The sequence below is a fragment of the Dendrobates tinctorius genome, unplaced genomic scaffold, assembly GCF_039654945.1.
Source record: "Dendrobates tinctorius isolate UK_male_01 unplaced genomic scaffold, ASM3965494v1 ptg000139l, whole genome shotgun sequence".
NCBI classification, from domain to species: Eukaryota; Metazoa; Chordata; class Amphibia; order Anura; family Dendrobatidae; genus Dendrobates; species Dendrobates tinctorius.
This window is the reverse complement of record NW_027361807.1, coordinates 2,049,510-2,074,377: the sequence shown is the minus strand read 5'-3', so window position 1 is coordinate 2,074,377 and position 24,868 is coordinate 2,049,510. Positions and strand designations below refer to the sequence as shown.

The window sequence follows — 24,868 nt, the reverse complement described above, 5'->3', positions numbered from 1 at the left end:
TGTATAGAAGAAGCAAGTATATTCTAAATATTGAATATATTTATGTCAGTGGTGGAGGCATAGCAGAAGTATTCTGGAAAGCAGATTAAATAGGCTGCACTCACTGTACATGATAGACCAGGAGCAATGGACCTACAGTAGCAAAGATCCAAAGTCAGCTGTAGGACAAATAGATTTGGTGGGGAGGGCATCCTTAGGGGTGATGTGTGCAAAATGGGGGAGATTTAACAATGAGCTATATTGGCACAAATGAATAACTATATATGCACATTCTTATAAGACAAAATTGTGATTTTGGGGTTAGCCCTTTAACAATAATGGTAGGTGGACATACCATTCTGGCTGTATCTGTCTCCAATAAAGGTCAGCTTGTCCTCCACACGTAAAAGCATCACCATAAGATCACATACTTCATAATCAACATCTTCAGTATGATTTACAAACAGTTCTCCATTGGGCGCTAGCCATAGCCAGTCATAGCATATACTGCCCACATCTTCTCCATTTTTTAAGCAAGTCATATCAAGTTTCTGGAATTCAAGGTCGTGTTGGGTATCAGGATCAGTTGCAATTAATGTTGCAATCCGTTTTGGTCCATCTGTTGTGTTCTCAAAAATGTACAGATCTTTCAGAGAAGATGGATCTATGTTTGGTGGCTCATCATTGAGGTCAAGTACTTCTACAAAGACAGTGGCAATTGCAGTATTGCTATCATCCTGATTTCCATTGTCCTCAGCTTCTATTATCAACGTGTACATATTCTGAGTTTCATAATCCAGCATCAAAGAAGGGTCACTTAAAGTCAGGATCCCAAGATATTGGCCCAAAGCCTGTCTTTGTCCACGTATAATAAAGTTCCCAGATCCTCCTTGGGAAATACTAAAACTGATACGATTATTTATTTCAGTCTGATCTAGATCGGTGGCATTTATGCTCCCGACATAAGCACCTAAAAAATGAAATAATTATGATACAATAATACAATAAATTTACCATTCAATAATGTAATATTATTACGACAATAGATTCAAAACAGTTGTTAAAGGGAGTGTTTACTGCAGGGGCAGCAGTAGAAATGTGCAGTGTACTTTCTGCTGTACTCACACTATGTGCACAAATGTCAGAGGTTTCTGTTCAAACAGTGCTCGCGATTCGTAAAGTTCTACTGTCAATGAAATTACAGGAGATGAGTGCACCGAGCACCACCATTTTCATAATGAATACAGATTCATTAGTGAAAACTACATTAAAGGTCCCCTATGTGTTAAGCTCGTGTGTGGCCCACTGTGCGTGGACTGAGGAGAGCCTGGAGGAGCGTAACTAGGCAAACACCTGACTCTACGCAAAAGACCCTGGTGATGCAGTTGACTCAACTCCGGATGGATGCCAGATGATACTCCAGGACAGACCTCGGACACGAAGCACCTGACCCCTAGGAAGATACAGAGGCCTGGAGTCAGAGTGACCGGAGGGACAGGAACCGGTTAAAAGTGGGAATGGATGCTGGTAGATAGAAAGATACGGCAGGTACTGGCAGGAACAGGCAGGATTGGTTCAGCAACAGGTATAGCAGAACGCATAGGACCTAGTTCAGATCACATGGACCAGAACACCTAAAGGAAGAACTAGGTCACTGGCAGGTACAGGCAGGACGAGTTCAGAAACAGGTACAGCAGAATGCATAGGACCTAGTTCAGATGAGATGTACCACAACACCTTCAGGAAGAACTTGGTCACTGGCAGGTACAGACAGGATGAGTTCAGAAACAGGTACAGCAGAACGGATAGGACCTAGTTCAGACAGGACAGACCAGAACAGCTTCAGGAAGAACTAGGTCACTGGCAGGAGAGGTACTGGACCACAGGTGCGAACAGACAGGGAACCGCAAGAGCAGACAGGTACGGAACCGCAGGTGTGGACAGGAATGGAATTGCTGGTGCGGAAAGTCACAAACCTGCAAGTGTGGACAGGAACGGAACTGCACGATTGGACAAGTGCAGACCCGCAGGAGTGGACAACAGGTAGAAAACCGCAGGTGTGGACATGTACTTGCAGGAGCAGACAGTAACCGAACCGCAGGAGCGGAGAGGCATGGAACCACAGGTGCGGAAAAGAATGGAACCGCAGGTGCAAACAGGAACAGGATCGCAAGTGCGGAAAGGAAGAGAACCACACATGTGGATAGGAACAGAACCGCAGGAGTAGTTGACAAGTACAGAGCCGCAGGAGCAGCACAAGGGGCCAGGATGTATATATGTGGGGAGCAGCACAACAGGCCAGGACGGATATATGGGGGGGATAGCAGCACAAAGGACCAGGATGGATATATAAGGGGAGCAGCAGGGTCAGATATAGACAGGACAGACAGAACAGAAAGGGTCAGATTCAGACAGGACAAAAACAGGGACCTTACAATGAAGCAGCAAGAGTACACACTGATCCCTAATGTTGCTCAGGAACAACAGATTTAGAGATAAGTAAGTACGGATTCAGACAGATTTTAAGAAAGGGTACTGCTTCTGACACAGCAGGTTAGAAGGAGCGACTGATTCAGACACAGCAAGTTTGTAGGAAGGATACTGCCTCCGACATGGCAGGGTTAGAAGTAGGGACTGATTCAGACACTGCAAGTTTGTAGGAAGGATAATGCCTCTGACACGGCAGGGTTAGAAGAAGTGACTGATTCAGACAAGCAGGTTTGGAGGCAAATACTGATTCCGACACAGACAGATTCAGAGACAGGTCCAGCTGCCCCCCCCAGAAACAGGGTGAGAAGAAAAAAAAAAGTCTGCGGTTTTAAGGGGCACGGGACCTTTAAAAGCGCAGGCAATGTACTGTATGTGCAGGGGCGCACGAATGCAGCGTTCATTACCTAAACCGCCACGTCGCGCATCCCGATGTATTCTGGCAAGTGTGCAATCGGCATATGACGTCAGTGTCATGCAACTGGCGCACACATTCACCGCTGGCCTCTGCTATGCCGGCGGCCATTTTACCTTGTGCGTGCCGGACCTGCAGAGAGGAGTAGAAGACGCTGCCCAGCGCTGGGAGCACAGGAAGGTAAGAGGAATTTTTTTTCTGTGTGTGTGCATGTATGTGTGCATGGGGGGACCAGGCTGGAGACACATTGGGGGGGGGGGATGAGGCTGGAGACACATGGGGGACGAGGCTGGAGACAAATGGGTGCAGACGAGGCTGGAGACATATGGGAGCAGACGAGGCTGGAGACACATGGGGGGACCAGGTTGGAGACACATGGGAGGGGGACCAGACTGGAGACACATGGGAGAGGGACCAGGCTGGAGACACAAGGCGGGGGGGGTCCAGTCTGGAGATACATGGTGGGGGGACCAGGCTGGAGACACATGGGGGGACGAGGCTGGAGACACATGGGGGACGAGGCTGGAGACCCATGGGTGCAGACGAGGCTGGAGACACATAGGAGCAGAAGAGGCTGGAGACACATGGGAGAACCAGGCTGGAGACACAAGGGAGGGGCACCAGGCTGGAGACACATGGGAGAGGGTCCCGGCTGGAGACACATGGCGGGGGTCCAGTCTGGAGATACATGGTGGGGGGACCAGGCTGGAGACACATGGGGGGACCAGGCTGGAGACACATGGGAGGGAAGAGGCTGGAGACACATGGGGCCAGATGAGGCTGGAGACACATGGGGGGACCAGGCTGAGGACACATGAGGGGATGAGGCTGGAGACACATGGGGGGATAAGGCTGGAAACATATGGGGGCAGATGAGGCTGGAGACACATGGGGGCAGCAGGACAAGGTGCCAGGATGGATACATATGGGGGGCCCGTATGGATACATATCGGGGGGCAGGACAAGGGACCAGGATGGATATATGGGGGCCAAGATGGATGTATGGGGGAGCCAGGATGCATATACATATATCTATATATCTATATCTATCTATCTATCTATCTATCTATCTATATATATATATATACATATATCCATCCTGGTGCCATGTGCTGCTCCCCCCATAAATCCCATATATATATATATATATATATATATATATATATATATATATATATATATATATATATATATATATATATATGGGATTTATGGGGGGAGCAGCACATGGCACCAGGATGGATATATGGGGTGGAGCAGCACAAAAGGCCAGGATGGATATATGGGGGTGGCAGCACAAGGGACCAGGATGGATATTTGGGGGGGTGGTAACACAAGGGATCAGAATGGATATATGGAGGGGAGCAGCACAAGGGACCAGGATGGACATATGGGGAGCAGCACATGGGACTAGGATGGATATATGGGGGCAACAGCACAAAAGGCCAGTATGGATATATGGGGGTGGCAGCACAAGGGATCAAGATGGATATACATGGGAGGTTGGCAGCAGAAGGGACCAGAATGAATATATGGGGGGAGGAGCACAAGGGGCCAGGATGATATATGGGGGAGCAGCAAAAGGGGCCAAGATGTATATATGTGGGGAGCAGCACAACAGGCCAGGACGGATATATGGGGGGGATAGCAGCACAAAGGACCAGGATGGATATATAAGGGGAGCAGCACATGGTCCCATGATTGATATATGGAGGGGAGCAGCACAAGGGATGGATATATGGGGTGAGGAGGACAATAGACATATATGGGGGCCTGTATGGATAGCTGGGGGGCAGGATGGATATCTGGGGCCCAGGCTGCAGATACTGGGGCCAGGATGGGGCACATTATAAAATAAAGGGTGCCAGGCTGGGCGTGATTATTAAATAAAGAAGGACTTAATTACTTTTTGGGGGCCAGAATGAGGAACATGCTGCATTAGTTTATGGTGACAAGTGGGGAACATAATTTCTTTAGGATCCAATTAGGGATATTATTACTACTGTCATATAATTTACTTTTTAGGAAACTGCTTTCCATGGAGGGAGCAAAATGGGGGTCCTGTTACTATACAGTGTGGCACTATGTTGCTTTTTTTTCATCTGACATAGTGTTGAAGTCGGGGAAAAAGTGGGGAATGTGCTCTGGAAGCGATCAGCTATTGATGACTGTGTTATATTTTGCAGAGATGAGCCCTGGCTGCAAGAAAAGCAAAGACGAAGGACTTCAACTACAGACGTCACTGGTGAGTTCAGTCTATTACATGTACATGCACACTATACACTATATACAAAGCTCCTGTGTATAATGTCACTGGTGATCCCTGTATTACCTCTACACTTACACTTTATACAGAGTTCCTGTGTATAATGTCATTGGTGTTCACTGTATTACCTGTATACTGACAGTATACACAAAGCTTCTGTATATAAGGTCATTGGTGATTACTGTATTACCTGTACACTGACTCTATATACAGAGCTCCTGTCTATATTGTCACTGTTGATCACTGTATTACCTGTACACTGACATTATGCAGAGCTCCTGTGTATAATGCCATTGGTGATCACTGTATTACCTGAACACTGACACTATATACAGAGCTCCTGTGTGTAATGTCACCGATGATCACTGTATTACCTGTACAATATATACAGAGCTCCTGTGTATAATGTCACTGGTGCTCACTGTATTACCTATACACTATATGCAGAGCTTCTGTGTATAATGGCACTGATGGTAATAACAGTGTTGTTAGTATTGTGGTTTGTATTTATGATCAGTATTGTAGTGCTCAATCACTGTGTGGTGGTAATTTTTGGTCTGGTCACAGTGTGGCGGTATTTGCCACTAGTATGTGGTATTTTTCGGTCACTATGAGGTGGAATATGTAGTCTAGTTATGGTGTGGCAGTATTTCTCCTTGTATGTGGTATTATTCAGTCACTATGTGAACTGTTCATGGTGTGGTGGTATTTCTCCCCTGTATGTGGTATAATTGGTCTTTGTATAGGGGATTGTGTTGTGTATGGCGGTCATTTGTTCATTTTCGTATGATTCACCTTTTTCGTTCTAAAATTTTACAACCTGAACGACCATGGCTTGCTCCCCCCAATAGTTTTGATCCTGGGTATGCCCATGATTCAAATATGACAGATTTAGAGCTACAACAGGAATAAGTCCAGGTTCAGACACAAACAGATTCAGAGATACAACAGGTTCATGATTCATGCCCAAGCCATACAGACCCAGGAAAGCTGGTTCAGACAAGATCAGATACAAGGTACAGGTTCAGAATTCAGGTCCAGACAAGACAAGCCAGGGAGAAGTTCAGGTACATAGAAGACTTTACAACAGACATAGAGGCTTAAAGACAAAATAGACACTAAAGTCCTGGATGTTGAACAGGCACCTCTCAATAGGGTGCCTTAAATACCAGATGTCTCTCAGGTATTTGCTGGGGACATCACAGGAGCGCCCACGCTACCCCTTTAAGAAACAGGAAGTGTGCTCATACTAGGCAAGATGCCTGAAGACCTGTGAGGCATGCGGAGACATAGGGACCAGTGAGCTGTGACAGATGCCCGCAACAGGAGTGTGGCCGGTATGGTGAGTATGTCAGCATTCCTGTCAGGGAAAAGAAGAGGCACGCAGGGATTCTGGCATTGCACAATGTTTTTAGTTTAAATATTGATTTTTGGGTAATAGACTCATTTTCCTATGGTACTCCATGTATGAACATATTACAAACTTTTATTTTCCTTAGGAACAATGCTTTTAGGGGACAATAGCTTTATAATGCAGAATCAGATATAGAACACCACTTAACAGTAATAGTAGTGTCTCAAAAAGGCGTCCTATAATGTTTCCAACAACTCCGTACAATTACAATTCCGTGTCTGCAAATTGAGATTTCTGGTTTGGCTTTTATCTTAAGTGATATGGCAAGATTCGTTAAAAGGCTCGACATTGACTTTTAGGATTGGTACTTCCAATAGGTGACACTAGAGTTCAAGTCCTCCTCCTCTCTGAAAACGCAATTTGCATAACTAATTCTAGAAACTTTATGGTAAGTCTCTTACAACACGTATTAACATAATGTTTTTATAGATACTGAAATTGGTTTACACAACAATTTTCTTACCTGGAGTGCTCTCACTTACAGTGAAATTGTATTCAGCTTGAGAAAAAATTGGCCCATTGTCATTAAGATCCTGAAAGATAATGAAATACCACTCTATATTACAAAGCATAATCCATATGACATCAGACATATACTTTTTAAAGGGAACCTGTTATTCAGTGCAGGTTATAGACAAAGTGTGGCCCTGGGCAAAAGTTAAAAGAGGGGCCTCAAAGGCTCTCACATTGTACCATCACACAGAAACATCTAGGCTACATTTACATGGGCTGAGTTCAGGCCCTTAAATGAGCATGAGCGATAATATTCGCATCGTTTGGCGCTTGTTTATACAGGCTGACGATCACTCATAGATCAATGTGTTCACATACAGTGTCATGCTATAAGAATAGAATAGATACTGAGAGTTACTCCATTTATTCAGGACAGAAGTATACATAGTTCCACAATATATGCTAGAATCAATGATATACACAGCTCTATATTATATACTGTGGTAAGGAATAGAGAGCGGTGTATATACTATATAGTGTAGAGATGTGACAGTGTATATAGTGTGAATTCCACACTATATACACAGTGCCATACTATATAAACATCTCTACAATATATATATTACCAAGGTTAATTGTGAAAAAAGTGGCAATGTTTTGGATCCACAACAGAACATTTCTCTGACATGGAAGTGAAATGTTGCCACATGGGCTAACAGAGTATGAAAAAATCGGTTCCATCTTCATCCATAAAAATGGTACGATTTTCTTCTCACTTGTTATCCGTGTGCAATCGTTTTTTTCTTTCTTTCTTTCAGCAGTTGTTGCAGTCCGATACACGTCGAGTCAGACCATTGAGGAGATGGAGAAATTAATTTCTCAGTCGCCTCCACACCTGTGCTGCAACACTCTGTTGTGAGAGCATCGGAGCACTGACACTCGGATCACGCTTGCAGCAGAGCAAGTGCCGAGGATCATTAGCCTATCACATCCGATGCCATATGCCAGTGTGATTCCACCCGAATTCTGTGTACCTGTATTAAGCCCACGTTCACTCGGTCAGTATTTCTTCAGTATTTTAATCAGTATTTATAAGCCAAAACTAGGAGTGGACAATCAGAGGAAAGGTATAATAGAAACACGTCACCACTTCTGTATTATCACCCGCTCATGGTTTGGGCTTATAAAGACTGATGTGAAATACTGACCAAATACTGAACATGTCAGTGTGGCTTTATTCTGTATACATACACCGCACAGTACCACTCCTCCGGTCCTGTATATATACACTGCACAGTACCACTTCTCCTGTCCAGTATATATACACTGCACAGTACCATGTCTCCTGTCCTGTATATACACTGCACAGTACCACTTCTCCTGTCCTGTGAATATACACTGCACAGTACCACTTCTCCTGTCCTGTGAATATACACTGCACAGTACCACTTCTCCTGTCCTGTGAATATACACTGCACAGTACCACTCCTTCTGTCCTGTATGTATACACTGCACAGTACCACGTCTCCTGTCCAGTATATATACTATGCACAGTACCACTTCTCCTGTCCTGTATGTATACACTGCACAGTACCACTTCTCCTGTCCTGTATATATACACTGCACAGTACCACGTCTCCTGTCCTGTATATATATACTGCACAGTACCTCTTCTCCTGTCCTGTATATATACACTGCACAGTACCACTTCTCCTGTTCTGTATGTATACACTGCACAGTACCACGTCTCCTGTCCAGCATATATACTATGCACAGTACCACTTCTCCTGTCCTGTATATACACTGCACAGTACCACTTCTCCTGTCCTGTGAATATACACTGCACAGTACCACTCCTCCTGTCCAGTATATATACACTGCAGTTCCACTCCTTCTGTCCTGTATATATACACTGCATACACTGCACAGTACCCCTTCGCCTGTCCTGTATATATACACTGCACAGTACCACGTCTCCTGTCCAGTATATATACTATGCACAGTACCACTTCTCCTGTTCTGTATATATACACTGCACAGTACCACTTCTCCTGTCCTGTATATATACACTGCACAGTACCACTTCTCCTGTCCTGTATATATAAACTGCACAGTACCACGTCTCCTGTCCAGTATATATACTATGCACAGTACCACTTCTCCTGTTCTGTATATATACACTGCACAGTACCAGTTCTCCTGTCCTGTATATATACACTGCACAGTACCACTCCTCCTGTCCTGTATATACACTGCACAGTACCACTCCTCCTGTCCTGTGTATATATACCTGCACAGTACCACTTCTCCTGTCCTGTATATATACACTGCACAGTACCACTCCTCCTGTCCTGTATATACACTGCACAGTACCACTCCTCCTGTCCTGTGCATATATACCTGCACAGTACCACTTCTCCTGTCCTGTATATATACACTGCACAGTACCACTCCTCCTGTCCTGTATATACACTGCACAGTACCACTCCTCCTGTCCTGTGCATATATACCTGCACAGTACCACTTCTCCTGTCCTGTATACATACACTGCACAGTACCACTCCTCCTGTCCTGTATATAAACACTGCACAGTACCACTCCTCCTGTCCTGTATATACACTGCACAGTACCACTCCTCCTGTCCTGTGTATATATACACTGCACAGTACCAGTTCTCCTGTCCTGTATATATACACTGCACAGTACCACTCCTCCTGTCCTGTGTATATATACCTGCACAGTACCACTTCTCCTGTCCTGTATATATACACTGCACAGTACCACTCCTCCTGTCCTGTATATACACTGCACAGTACCACTCCTCCTGTCCTGTGCATATATACCTGCACAGTACCACTTCTCCTGTCCTGTATATATACACTGCACAGTACCAGTTCTCCTGTCCTGTATATAAACACTGCACAGTACCACTCCTCCTGTCCTGTATATACACTGCACAGTACCACTCCTCCTGTCCTGTGTATATATACACTGCACAGTACCAGTTCTCCTGTCCTGTATATATACACTGCACAGTACCACTCCTCCTGTCCTGTATATACACTGCACAGTACCACTCCTCCTGTCCTGTGCATATATACACTGCACAGTACCACTCCTCCTGTCCTGTGTATATACACTGCACAGTACCACTCCTCCTGTCCTGTATATACACTGCACAGTACCACTCCTCCTGTCCTGTGCATATATACCTGCACAGTACCACTTCTCCTGTCCTGTATATATACACTGCACAGTACCACTTCTCCTGTCCTGTATATATAAACTGCACAGTACCACGTCTCCTGTCCTGTATATATACACTGCACAGTACCAGTTCTCCTGTCCTGTATATATACACTGCACAGTACCACTCCTCCTGTCCTGTATATACACTGCACAGTACCACTCCTCCTGTCCTGTGTATACACACTGCACAGTACCACTTCTCCTGTCCTGTTCTCGGAGAGGCGACATTGGTCTTTGGGAGGGTGAATACTGGTTTATTATTTTCTGTATTCCTATGGTAAAATAAAAAAAAATATTGGAAAACCCATTTAAATGGATTATCCCAAGTAATCACTTATCCTGAGAACTTTTCAATCACTGGGGTCCAACCGCTGGAACCCCCATGATCCCGAGAACTGGAGCTCTAAAGAGTGCCATGTAAATGGACCTGTGGTCGATCATATGCACTGCGGCGCCATTCAAATGTTGCTCTTTAAATAACACCTTTAAGAGGATAGTTGATGGGACAACAAAGTATAGCAAAATTCACTGATCGGGGGTGGGGAGTGGTTGAGTATGTGGGCTGGTGGGGTTTTGTGTGGCAGGGCTGCTTTATTGTCCCAGTCCGGCCCTGCTGGGCCCCCCCAGGGGGTGGGGGCTTGGGCAATTGCCAAGTTTTCCTACAGGTAAAGCTGGACCAGCTGTTATTGGATTCATGCTGCCCAAAGCACAGGCAGCATTAGACTGTGCTTGGCCAAACGACTGCAGTCATGTATGTTTTATGCTGCAGCATTTTGGAGGAACATAGATTAAAAAGTCACCTGGAGTCTATAGGGAGAGTACAGAAACCACCGGAGCAATAGGCGCAGGGGGGCATGACTTTGGGATGGGCATGTCTTTTAACTCCTGCAGTTTTGTGTGTATAGCGGTGTAGATTTTAAGCAAGAGTTTGTGCCTGGTGTGCCACTGTGAGGAGGGTGGGGCTTATCTGGGTGACGTAACGTTGTCTCTTTTGTGAGGATGGTGGGGGCTGGTCTCTCTCTGTGAGGGGGTAAATTGTCTTTCTACCTCTTTCTTTCACCAGATGAAATGGAGACATCACCCGCCCAGAAAGAGAGATAAGACTTTTTTGGACGAACAAGTCACTCAAATCTTATAGTGAATGTGGGAGAGTCCCACGTGGTTTACGAGTATGGAAGGATATTTCCGATTTTGGTGACAATGAATTATTCAGAAATGAGTGGGAAAAGATTCTGCTTAAATGCTCACAAGGTTTGTTACAGCTTGTGCTTAAAACCAATTTACAGAATTATGACATGGTGAAGATGGAATTAGTGAAAGCACAAGAGGAATTAAAAAACAGACTTACAGAAAGCCAATGGATACAATTTAATAAGAAAATGGACAGTCGATTAATTCCTATACAGGCAGAGATTAAATCCAGAAAACGAGACAAATTTTTACGTGATAAACAGGATTTTGCAAATGGTCAGATTTTCAATTGGAATAGACAGCGCACGTTTAATAACTCAGGTCAATATGGAAAAAGTAGACACAGGCGTCCTGCTTTCAGGAACAAGCAGATTTCACATAAAAAAGACTATTTAACCACCGATTCAGATTCCAGCCTGAGTGAGGGAGTTATCAGCACGATCGGCTCACCTGCTTTACAACTCCAGCCTGATGACAGCACAGCAGGACCCAGTGCCCCTTTAGGCGGAGTATCAGGAGAGGAGGGAGGAAGAAACACGAGCCGGTACCGCAAGAGGAAACAGGTCTCAAGGAGACAGAGACATTAAGGGACTCTCAGGTTTTTTCGGTCATAAATTTGACAGAGCATACATTGAATGAGGCACATCTTTCATTATTGTCTAAGAGTCTAAATATACCACAGGAATTTGACATGACAGATTTTAGGATCGACTTGTTTAAATCTATTAGGAAGATTCATTTACATAAAACTTTTCTGTCTAAATCATCAACCAGTTCCACATTGTCAGGTGAATCATAGTGCACAGTCAGTCCATTGGGATTCATGGCAGGTACCGGGGCACTAACAGATACACGAGCAGATGCAGCGCTTTTACTCAGTATTACTGATTCTAACACGCAATTAGGTGATATCACACAGGCAGCACAAACAACGTTCACAGGAGGGGTGCCGCCCACCTCGCCAGGAAACATTATAGATTTATTTGAGACACTAGTTATTAAAGATGTTGAGGCGGTCATTTATCCCAAAGCGCCTCCCAATTTGACGGTTTTGGAGAAACAAGCATTGCAGGAAATTAAGAATTGGTCAGACACCATTGTGAGACCTTCGGATAAAGGAGGGAACACGGTGCTGCTTTCCAGGAATATGTATTTAACTGAAGCATACCAGCAGCTTTCTATCACTGCAACGTACACTAAATTAAAAGGAGATCCCACGCATAAGTATAATTGAGATTTAAGGTCCCTGTTGAGAAAATATGTTTTGTTAAAGGTCATAACCCACAAAAAAGCTGAAAAATTGCTGCCGAAGTTGCCCACGTGGTCACACTGGTACCATGTACCGAAAATTCATAAATCCTTGAGTTGGCCCCCAGGACGCCCTATCGTTTCAGGGATAGGGTCTAACACGGAACCCCTATCCCAGTATATTGATTGGCTGTTACGTCCTATGTTGAAAGACATTCCTTCATATATAAAGGACACTAATGATTTTCTGTGTGTTATTCAGAACTTTGATTGGCAACCTGGATTCATGTTAGCATCTATAGACGTGGAGAGCCTGTATACGAGGATTCCTCAGAAATTGAGAGTGGATACCATTAGAGAGATTCTCAATACCATGGATAAGGAGCTGGATTTTATTGATTTTGTTTGAGAAGCTACATCTTTCATACTCACGCATAATGATTTCATGTTTGAGGATACATGGTACCTACAAAATGTGGGGACCGTGATGGGGACTCTGGTAGCATGCACTTTGGCCAATTTATTTCTTGGTGTGTTTGAGGAGAAATACATTTATAATAACAACTGTTTTCTCCAACATATTAAACTTTATTTGAGATATGTGGACGACATATTTATCGTCTGGGACGGCTCTAGGGCACATTTTGAAAGTATTGTTAGTCAGCTTAATGACACAAACATGATGAACATATCATTTACTTATGTGTTTGGAGGTTCTCGTTTGGAATTCCTGGATGTTTTGGTGGAAATACGGGAGGGGGAGATATGCACATCTGTTTTTAGGAAATCCATAGCCACCAATGTGGTATTGCATTATGATAGTTTCCACCCCCTCACACAAAAAATTCTCTTCCATATAGCCAATTTTTGAGAGTACGCCGTATCAATAATACAACAGAGGGTTTCATGACACAGTCCAAGGATTTATATCACAGGTTTCAACAAAGAGGGTACCCCAATGCTATATTAGATACCACACTGGAAAGAGTTGAACAAGAGTATGGGAACAAACGTCAACAGGATATTTCTAGTATAAAGAAAGAGGATAAGAAAAAGAAAAAATTTACGTTTTGCCATGGTTTTAGTCCTATGGATCGACAGATCCGGGCGGCCATAAGAAAACACTGGCATACCTTGGAGAGGGACAAAGGTTTAAAGGGCCTGTCACACTAAGTGATATCGCTAGCACTGGTTTTTGTGACGTTATAGCGATATTGCTAGCGATATCGCTATGTCTGATACTTACCTTCGACCGCTCCCCCGCTGGTTATCGCTGATCGCGCGAGAACGTCCTGGACCGTTTCTCGTCGTCAGCTTCCTGCTGGGGCTTCCTGCTGTGGAGACGAACAACGCGTGGACGCGGGCGGGAGGACATCAGGATCGCCTTGTCTGACAGGTAAGTAGCGACCCCCGACCCCTGCTATGTCGCTGGTGAGATCTGCCTGTGTGGCAGCTCACTAGCGACCACTTAGCGATGCACCAGCGATCCTGACCGCGTCATATCGCTGGTCGGGATTGCTGGTGCATCGCTAAGTGTGACAGTACCTTAAGTGATATAGTTTCCAGAGGACCCCTCATATCATGTAGATGCAGTACTAGACTGAGAGATGTACTGGTCAGAAATCGCATTGTTAAAAAACATGACAATTGGTTAACTGGAGGGATCCTTAAGGGAAACTTCAAGTGTGGCCATTGCCCCTATTGTGAGTTCCATTGTACTGATCGTACTATTCATATTGGTGCGATCAGTCATACAGTTTCTGAGTTTATTACATGTAAGACAAAATATGTGGTTTATGTTTTATTCTGCCCGTGTCGATTCCACTATATAGGAAAAATACGTCCTCTATACATACGTTTTAGGGAACATTACAAATCCATTTTAAGTGGGAAAGGAGTACCTCGCCTAATAAATCATGTTAGGGATGTGCATAGAGGTGACCCCAATGTTCTTCGCGGGAATTGAAAAAGTGTCTTTGCCTCCCCAGGGAGGGAATTTACACAATATCTTGTTAAGATGTGAGTCCAGGTGGATTATGGACACCTGTTCCATGGGTCCTACCGGATTCAATGACCGGATAGACATGTCTGTCTTTTTGTGAGAAGTACTTGTGGACACTTCAGAGAAGTCTTTTTCAGGATCGTGTTTTACATTCTCCAGTGCTAGTTATTAATTTATTTTATTTATTTGTTATCTGACAACTTTTGTATTTCCATAGCTTATGATAACTTAGCATATTTTGGATGACTGGTACACTATCATACTCTGCAGTGTTGCGAATATGTGTATGCATACACGTGCATTTTTCACATCGATGAGGAATATTTTATTTTGGACAATATTTTTTTTTCTCTGATTACATGCGTTTTTTTCATTGATTACATATGCTTCTTTCACATGGATAAGGAATCTTTAATCCCGGATTTCTCTCTGATTACATAGTATGAGTCATTTTTGTTCTTAAACCATCCTTCATTGACTAGTAAAATATTTTTCTGTGTATACATATTTTTTCCTTTTAAGAATTTTGTATTTACACATGATATGCACTGATATGTTGGGATGGAAGAGGATAGTGTAGAGCAATATTACCATTTTCACTTCATACTGTGTTTTTCATTTCTTGTTCATGGCTTATGATCTATTTTGTGTGTTTTTTGTTTACACATTTGGCCACACATGACATAGGTATGTTTCAGGTACTAATATATACTTGTGTTGTATACTACTATTATGAAATCTGTAATCTGTCAGTTGTTTATGATGATGCTAACTTAAAGATAGCAGATTTTTTATTATTTACAGCAAAAAAAGGGTTTCCTTTTTCTCTTTGCCAAATTTTTTTCTCTTTGTATTTTTCTGTTATATTTAATTTCTGTCATAATTTGTTCTGTCACAATTCTTATCTGAATTTTTATTGCATTTTGATAGTTTCTGTTTATTGTTCTTTTTTCTTTTTCTTTTGTTAGTACACATTGTGCACTTTGATAATGTTTTTTTTTAATTGCTTGTGCGTATTCACAATTAGTGAGCAGCTGTGGAAGGAGGAACCATTGAGTGACGTGGTCTCTTAATGAACACGTCACTTCCTTTCACCTTGTGACTAGAGTTGAGCGATACCGTCCGATACTTCAAAGTATCGTATCGGATGGTATCGGCCGATCTTTAAAAAAAGTATCGGTATCGCCGATTCCGATACCGGAAGTCCCATTCAAGTCTATGGGACTTCCGGTATCGGAATAAGAAAAACCCTTTCCTGCCCTTGTACAGCCTCTCTGGGGTCTGTACGGGCCTTTCGGGGGGCTGTGCCGGCCTGCCAGGGGGTCTGTGCAGGCTCCGGTGGTCTGTGCCGGCCTGCCGGTGGTCTGTGCAGGCTCCGGGGGGCTGTGCCGGCCTGCCGGGGGGCTGTGCCGGCCTGCCGGGGGGCTGTGCAGGCTCCGGGGGGCTGTGCCGGCCTGCCGGGGGGCTGTGCCGGCCTGCCGGTGGTCTGTGCCGGCCTGCCGGTGGTCTGTGCAGGCTCCGGGGGTCTGTGCAGGCATCGTCCGATGGGACTACAAGTCCCATCGGGCGATGCCTGCTACCATGACAGTGATTGACACATTAGCCAATGATGGGACAGTAGTAGTCCCATCATCCGGCTAATGTGTTAAATGTAAAAAAAAAAAAAAAAAATTACATGCTACATACATACAACATGCATAATACATACATGCTACATTCATACTACATAAATACTACATGCAACATACATACTACATATATACTACATGCATGCTACATACATACTGCATGCTACATACATACCACATATATACTACATACATACTACATGCATGCTACATGCATGCTACATGCTACATACATAACACATATATACTACATGCATGCTACATACATACTACATGCATGCTACATACATACTACATGCTACATACTACATATATACTACATGCATGCTACATACATACTACATGCTACATACTACATATATACTACATGCATGCTACATACATACTACATGCTACATACATACTACATATATACTACATGCATGCTACATACATACTACATGCTACATACATACTACATATATACTACATACATACTACATACATACTACATGCTACATACATACTACATATATACTACATACATACTACATGCATGCTACATACATACCACATACATAACACATATATACTACATGCATGCTACATACATACTACATGCTACATACATACCATATACATACTACATGCATGCTACATACATACTACATGCATGCTACATACATACTACATGCTACATACATACTACATATATACTACATGCATGCTACATACATACTACATGCTACATACATACTACATATATACTACATGCATGCTACATACTACATACATACTACATATATACTACATGCATGCTACATACATACTACATGCATGCTACATACATACTACATGCTACATACATACCACATACATACTACATATATACTACATGCTACATGCATGCTACATACATACTACATACATACTACATGCTACATACATACCACATACATACTACATACATACTGCATGCTACATGCATGCTACATACATACTACATACATACTACATGCTACATACATACCACATATATACTACATACATACAATACATTCATACAATACATACATAGACATACAGTACATATAACATAGAGTAACATACTTACCAATACTTGTCACATTGTTCCCCGAAGCCATTGTCTTTTCCGGAATAAATATTAACATAACAAACCACAAAAATACTCACCCACGATCCGAAGCAGTCCACGAGTGTGTCCCACGACGATCTTGGGTAGAGAACTGCAGCATCAGCTGTTGCTGCCGTTCTCTACGGGCTGCAGGAATCCAATGACGGAAGGTAGGTATCCTTCCGCACTGTATTCCTCCGCCACTTAAAAAAAAAAAAAGTCCCTAGTCTCACTTTATGCCACGCAGCAATGGCATAAAGTGAGACTAGGGACTTTTTTTTTTTTAAGTGGCGGAGGAATACAGTGCGGAAGGATACCTACCTTCCGTCATTGGATTCCTGCAGCCCGTAGAGAACGGCAGCAACAGCTGATGCTGCCGTTCTCTACCCAAGATCGTCGTGGGACACACTCGTGGACTGCTTCGGATCGTGGGTGAGTATTTTTGTGGTTTGTTATGTTAATATTTATTCCGGAAAAGACAATGGCTTCGGGGAACAATGTGACAAGTATTGGTAAGTATGTTACTCTATGTTATATGTACTGTATGTCTATGTATGTATTGTATGAATGTATTGTATGTATGTAGTATATATGTGGTATGTATGTAGCATGTAGTATGTATGTAGTATGTATGTAGCATGCATGTAGCATGCAGTATGTATGTAGTATGTATGTGGTATGTATGTAGCATGTAGTATGTATGTAGTATGTATGTAGCATGCATGTAGCATGTAGTATATATGTAGTATGTATGTGGTATGTATGTAGCATGTAGTATGTATGTAGTATGTATGTAGCATGCATGTAGCATGTAGTATGTATGTAGCATGCATGTAGTATATATGTAGTATGTATGTAGCATGCATGTAGTATATATGTAGTATGTATGTAGCATGTAGCATGTATGTAGTATGTATGTAGTATGTATGTAGCATGCATGTAGCATGCAGTATGTATGTAGTATGTATGTGGTATGTATGTAGCATGTAGTATGTATGTAGTATGTATGTAGCATGTAGTATATATGTAGTATGTATGTGGTATGTATGTAGCATGTAGTATGTATGTAGTATGTATGTAGCATGCATGTAGCATGTAGTATGTATGTAGCATGCATGTAGTATATATGTAGCATGTATGTAGTATGTATGTAGTATATATGTAGTATGTATGTAGCATGTAGCATGTATGTAGTATGTATGTAGTATGTATGTAGCATGTAGTATGTATGTAGCATGCATGTAGTATATATGTAGTATGTATGTAGCATGCATGTAGTATATATGTAGTATGTATGTAGCATGTATGTAGTATGTATGTGGTATGTATGTAGCATGTAGTATGTATGTAGCATGCATGTAGTATATATGTAGTATGTATGTAGCATGTAGTATGTATGTAGTATGTATGTAGTATGTATGTGGTATGTATGTGGCATGTAGTATGTATGTAGCATGCATGTAGTATGTATGTAGCATGCATGTAGTATGTATGTAGTATATATGTAGCATGCATGTAGTATGTATGTAGTATGTATGTAGTATGTATGTAGCATGCAGTATGTATGTAGTATGTATGTAGTATGTATGTAGTATGTAGTATGTATGTAGTATGTATGTAGCATGTAGTATGTATGTTGCATGCATGTAGTATGTATGTAGTATTTTTTTTTTTTTTTTTTTTTTTTTAACATTTAACACATTAGCCGGATGATGGGACTACTACTGTCCCATCATTGGCTAATGTGTCAATCACTGTCATGGTAGCAGGCATCGCCCGATGGGACTTGTAGTCCCATCGGACGATGCTTGCACAGACCCCCGGACATCAGCACAGCCCCCCGGCAGGCCGGCACAGCCCCCCGGCAGGCCGGCACAGCCCCCCGGCAGGACGGTACAGACCCCCACAGGGTGCACAGACCACCGGCAGGCCGGCACAGCCCCCCGGCAGGCCGGTACAGACCCCCACAGGGTGCACAGAACACCGGCAGGCCGGCACAGCCCCCCGGCAGGCCGGTACAGACCCCGGGCAGTCCACACAGCCCCCCGGCAGGCCGGCACAGCCCCCCGGCAGGCCGGCAGAGACCCCCGGAAGGCCCGAAATGACGGCGCATCATGATGCGCACACACCGCGCATCATGATGACGTCAGTCTGTCAATCAACTTTGAACTTCCGATTCCGATGCCGAATTCCGATATTGAAAAAATATCGGAAGTCGGTATCGGAATTCCGATACTTGCGGTATCGGAATGCTCAACACTACTTGTGACCCGTTGAAGCGCTGTGACAGCGCGAAACGGCCGTTGTCAGCTCAATTTCCTCTCTGTATGTCGCTCCCCCGGCCAACATGAATTACATGCAACAATAACCAGTGATTCACGTTACAGCCTGCTGAGTGCAGTCTTTCAGCCTTTTTGTGGAACTATTCAGCATTGCTAATTTCCCTGGATCAGCACCTGCAGCTGTCACGCTCCAGAGCTCCGGATACCGCACACCATCTGAACTACACGGTAACAGAGGTGCTGTCCACACTTTCTCTCTTTTATTGCAGGGCAATCCTTCAGCCATGGTTCCCTAGAGGTTTCCTCCACAGGTTTTTTCCTCTCCTGAGCGCTGTAGGATGACTCTTTGTGAGTCATAGGTTTGCCAAGTTTAATTCCCTTAATGCTTTTGTAGGAACTTTTAGTTTTTAAGTTTACAAAATTGATTTATTTAAAAAAAAAAAAAAAAAGTGACTTGGAATTTATAACTGGTCGCAGCTTTGCGGTTTAGGAGTCAGGTGGAAGTTGCGGACAAGTTAAGGTGGACTCATTTTAACTAAAAGATGACGTAAAAACCTCATGGTGGTGAACAGGCTTGGCTTTGGTGGCCAGCCTCATGGACGTTATAATGGTAAAGTCAATCAGGGGCGGGCACAGTGGTTAAGCACAGGAGTGATGATAATAGGGTCATTGGTGCCCTGAAAGTTTACTGGCTATGCTTGAATGGGAAGCCAGTGCATGCCGCCCCTTTATGGCTGTCTGTCCTGGTGCTGTATGTCAGACAGCTGGGGGTATCACAGTACTTGTGAATCCCAGTGTACAAGCACTTCACCTGACTCCTACTGTGGTTGTTTTAATCTTGTGATTTAAATAAAGCTGTGGCCAGTTTGACAGCCAAAATAGTTTGTTTTCTGTATTTATTCTAGTGCCTAGGTTTACTGTAGTTATGGTTGTTTAAAGATTGAGTGAAGATCCGTCCCAGATCCAAAAGTCATGACTATTCCTATGATGTCCAGTGTATTTGGGACCTTTGATTACACTTTAGCTCTAACAATAGAGGCACAAAAGTATCAGCAACTGTGGACCCCATAATGCTGATGACATAAACCAAACTGATGTGACTGTCTGATTACAACACTTTATATGACAATGTAAGTTAAAGGGTGTATACTATGAATTATTTTAAATGGTTTCAACACTCCAATTAATTAATACCAACTATTGATATAGTTTCAATCAGTTATACTATATATATATATATACAGTATATATATATATATATATATATATATATATATTCAGCTCTTTGAACCTTCCTAGAAGGTCATTGAAACTTGTCTCAACCAGATGGTCAAATTGTCCAAGCAGAGCAAATAACTGGCTTACACTTACAGTTGTGGCCAAAAGTATTGACACCCCTGCAAGTCTGTCAGATAATACTCAGTTTCTTCCTGAAAATGATTGCAAACACAAATTCATTGGTATTATTATCTTCATTTAATTTGTCTTAAATGAAAAAGCACAAAAAGAATTGTCCTAAAGCCAAATTGGATATAATTCCACACCAAACATAAAAAAGAGGGTGGACAAAAGTATTGGCACTGTTCGAAAAATCATGTGATGCTTCTCTAATTTGTGTAATTAACAGCACCTGTAACTTACCTGTGGCACCTAACAGGTGTTGGCAATAACTAAATCACACTTGCAGCCAGTTGACGTGGATTAAAGTTGACTCAACCTCTGTCCTGTGTCCTTGTGTGTACCACATTGAGCATGGAGAAAAGAAAGAAGACCAAAGAACTGTCTGAGGACTTGAGAAACCAAATTGTGAGGAAGCATGAGCAATCTCAAGGCTACAAGTCCATCTCCAAAGACCTGAATGTTCCAGTGTCTACCGTGCGCAGTGTCATCAAGAAGTTTAAAGCCCATGGCACTGTGGCTAACCTCCCTAGATGTGGACGGAAAAGAAAAATTGACAAGAGATTTCAATGCAAGATTGTGTGGATGTTGGATAAAGAACCTCGACTAACATCCAAACAAGTTCAAGCTGCCCTGCAGTCCGAGGGTACAACAGTGTCAACCCGTACTATCCATCGGCGTCTGAATGAAAAGGGACTGTATGGTAGGAGACCCAGGAAGACCCCACTTCTTACCCCGAGACATAAAAAAGCCAGGCTGGAGTTTGCCAAAAGTTACCTGAAAAGCCTAAAACGTTTTGGAGGAATGTTCTCTGGTCAGATGAGACAAAAGTAGAGCTTTTTGGGCAAAGGCATCAACATAGAGTTTACAGGAGAAAAAATGAGGCATTCAAGAAAAGAACACGGTCCCTACAGTCAAACATGGCGGAGGTTCCCTGATGTTTTGGGGTTGCTTTGCTGCCTCTGGCACTGGACTGCTTGACCGTGTGCATGGCATTATGAAGTCTGAAGACTACCAAAAAATTTTGCAGCATAATGTAGGGCCCAGTGTGAGAAAGCTGGGTCTCCCTCAGAGGTCATGGGATTTCCAGCAGGACAATGACCCAAAACACACTTCAAAAAGCACTAGAAAATAGTTTGAGAGAAAGCACTGGAGACGTCTAAGGTGGCCAGCAATGAGTCCAGACCTGAATCCCATAGAACACCTGTGGAGAGATCTAAAAATGGCAGTTTGGAGAAAGCACCCTTCAAATATCAGGAACCTGGAGCACTTTGCCAAAGAAGAATGGTCTAAAATTCCAGCAGAGCATTATAAGAAACTCATTGATGGTTACCGGAAGCGGTTGGTCGCAGTTATTTTGGCTAAAGGTTCTGCAACCATGTATTAGGCTGAGGGTGCCAATACTTTTGTCTGGCCCATTTTTGGAGTTTTGTGTGAAATGACCAATGTTTTGCTTTTTGCTTCATTCTATTTTGTGTTTTTTCATTTAAGACAAATTAAATGAAGATAATAATACCAAAGAATTTGTGTTTGCAATCATTTTCAGGAAGAAACTGAGTATTATCTGACAGAATTGCAGGGGTGTCAATACTTTTGGCCACAACTGTATCTACCAACAAAGGACCTTCGTTGCCATAATTAGATTGGGTGTGTAAGGCCTCTTTCACACTTCAGTTTTTTGCCATCAGTCAAAATCCGCCAAAATTTGAAAATGGCGGATCCGCAAAAAATGTATAAAAACGGATACCAGCTGATGGAACGGATCCGTTTTTTTAAGGATCCGCTATACCGATTTTAGTGTGGGTCCTCAACAAAACGGATCCGTTCCATCAGCTGGCATCCGTTTTTCACATCCGTTGGATCCGTTTTCTTGCGGATCCGTTTTTCCACACCTCCAAAATGGGATGCTCTCAAATATGATTCGCTCTTGGAGAATGCTCCCAAATGTGATTGGATACTGGAAACTAGGGAGAAATATATCTAGGGTGTTGTGATACAATTTCTTTGAAAGGTTTTAGAGCTAGTGGCAGCGATGGAAGGAGTTAGTGCGAGTCTGGAAGGAGTTATTGCGAGTATTGACAGCTTCTGTGTGGAATTGGATCTTCACTTGAATCGGTTGGCAATTATTGCTCTCGAGAGGGAGAAAAGAAGATTGTGAATCCTGCGTATGAGGAGACGGCGCCAGTGGATTCATCCCATTAATGCACAGAGGTTCACCCGTGGCGTTTTTTTCCACACTGTACCTGGAATTGAGGGATAATCCGGACAAGTTCTTCAACTACGTGCGCATGAGGCTGGAATTCTTTGAGATATTGGTGGATCGTGTTGGAGAACAAATCCGGAGAAGGGACACATAAATGGGGTTTTCTATATCACCGGCGGAGCGTTTGATGGTGACCCTTCGGTAAGTTATCTACCTTTTAAAATGTTTCAGATTCTGCAGGCTTTTATTGTTATGTTATGGCTTGTAGTTTGTATTAATTTTACTTTTTTTCCATTTTTTTAACAGATTCCTGGCAACTGTAGAATCCTTCACCTCCCTCCATTTCCAGTTCCGGATTGGGATTTCAACTATTGCTGGAATTGTACAACAGACCTGCCGGGCATTGTGGGATTCTCTACAGGAGGAATACATCCCACAGCCAACACAGGAGAGGTGGCTGGAGATTGCCGACAAGTTTCAAGAAATCTGCCAGTTTCCAAACTGCATCGGTGCCGTGGATGGCAAGCATATCAGGATAGTGAAACCCATGGGATCTGGTTCACAGTTTTACAACTATAAGAAATATTTTTCTATTGTGCTTATGGCCATTTTGGATGCAAACTGCAAATTCATTGCCGTGGACATTGGTGCATACGGTCGTTCTAGTGACTCTCAGGTATTCAAGATGTCCACCATGGGCCGTCGCTTGTATGGAGACAATTTTGACTTCCCACCTCCAAGACCACTCCCTGGAACAACAGGCCCACCAATGCCTTTTGTGTGCGTTGGCAACGATGCTTTTCAGCTTTCTAAACACCTACTCAAACCATATGGTAGTCGTGGATTAACACAAAGAAAAGAATCTATAACTATCGGTTAACCAGAGCGCGCAGAGTGGTGGAGTGTGCGTTTGGAATTTTAACTGCCAAATGGAGAGTCCTGTTAACGGCCATGGAAATGAAAACAGAGACTGTGATGAGGTGGTTAAGGCCTGTGTAATCCTGCACAATTTTGTGCTTTCAAAGGAACCAGTTTCCATCGATGAAAATCTGTCTGAAACCACCTTGTGGGATTATGAGCAGCAAACTTTTCGGAGTACTGGCTCAGTGGCAAGAATGAGGGACACCTTTGCAGACTATTTTGTGACACCAGAGGGACAAGTGGACTGGCAAGATGACATGATATAATTTTCTTCATATCAATTTTTTTTTGTTTTTTTTAACTGAAATTTTACCAAGTGTTTGGTTTTCCCAAGCATTGTGTTACCATGTGATTTGGTTTACCAATTTTTTTTTTTTTTTTTTTTAAGTTTTACACTTTGCAGTGTTACCAATTGTTGGGTACCAAGCGTAAAGTTTTACCAAGTGTTGTGTACCAAGCGTTTTACACTTTGAAATGTTAACAAGTGTTGGGTACCAAATGTTGTGCTACCAAGTGTTGGTTTTTTGTACCTTGTACACCACCGGTGTACTGTGAAATATTACCCAGTGTTGTGTTACCAAGTGTTGTGTTACCAAGTGTTGTGTTTACCTTTTACAC

The 24,868-nt window shown here is 43.0% G+C and overlaps 1 protein-coding gene across 3 annotated transcripts in view; it reads right to left on the bottom strand.

Annotated features, from left to right (window-relative positions):
* Positions 1-24,868, bottom strand: part of CDHR2 (cadherin related family member 2) — a 370,864-nt gene that overhangs the window by 70,767 nt on the left and 275,229 nt on the right. For all 3 annotated transcript variants that reach the window (XM_073545075.1, XM_073545074.1, XM_073545073.1), the window contains exons 18-19: positions 7,025-7,094; positions 335-949 (exon numbers count right to left, since the gene is read on the bottom strand). In XM_073545075.1, coding sequence (XP_073401176.1) covers positions 335-949; positions 7,025-7,094 — 685 coding nt within the window. The remainder of the gene's footprint in view (positions 1-334; positions 950-7,024; positions 7,095-24,868) is intronic.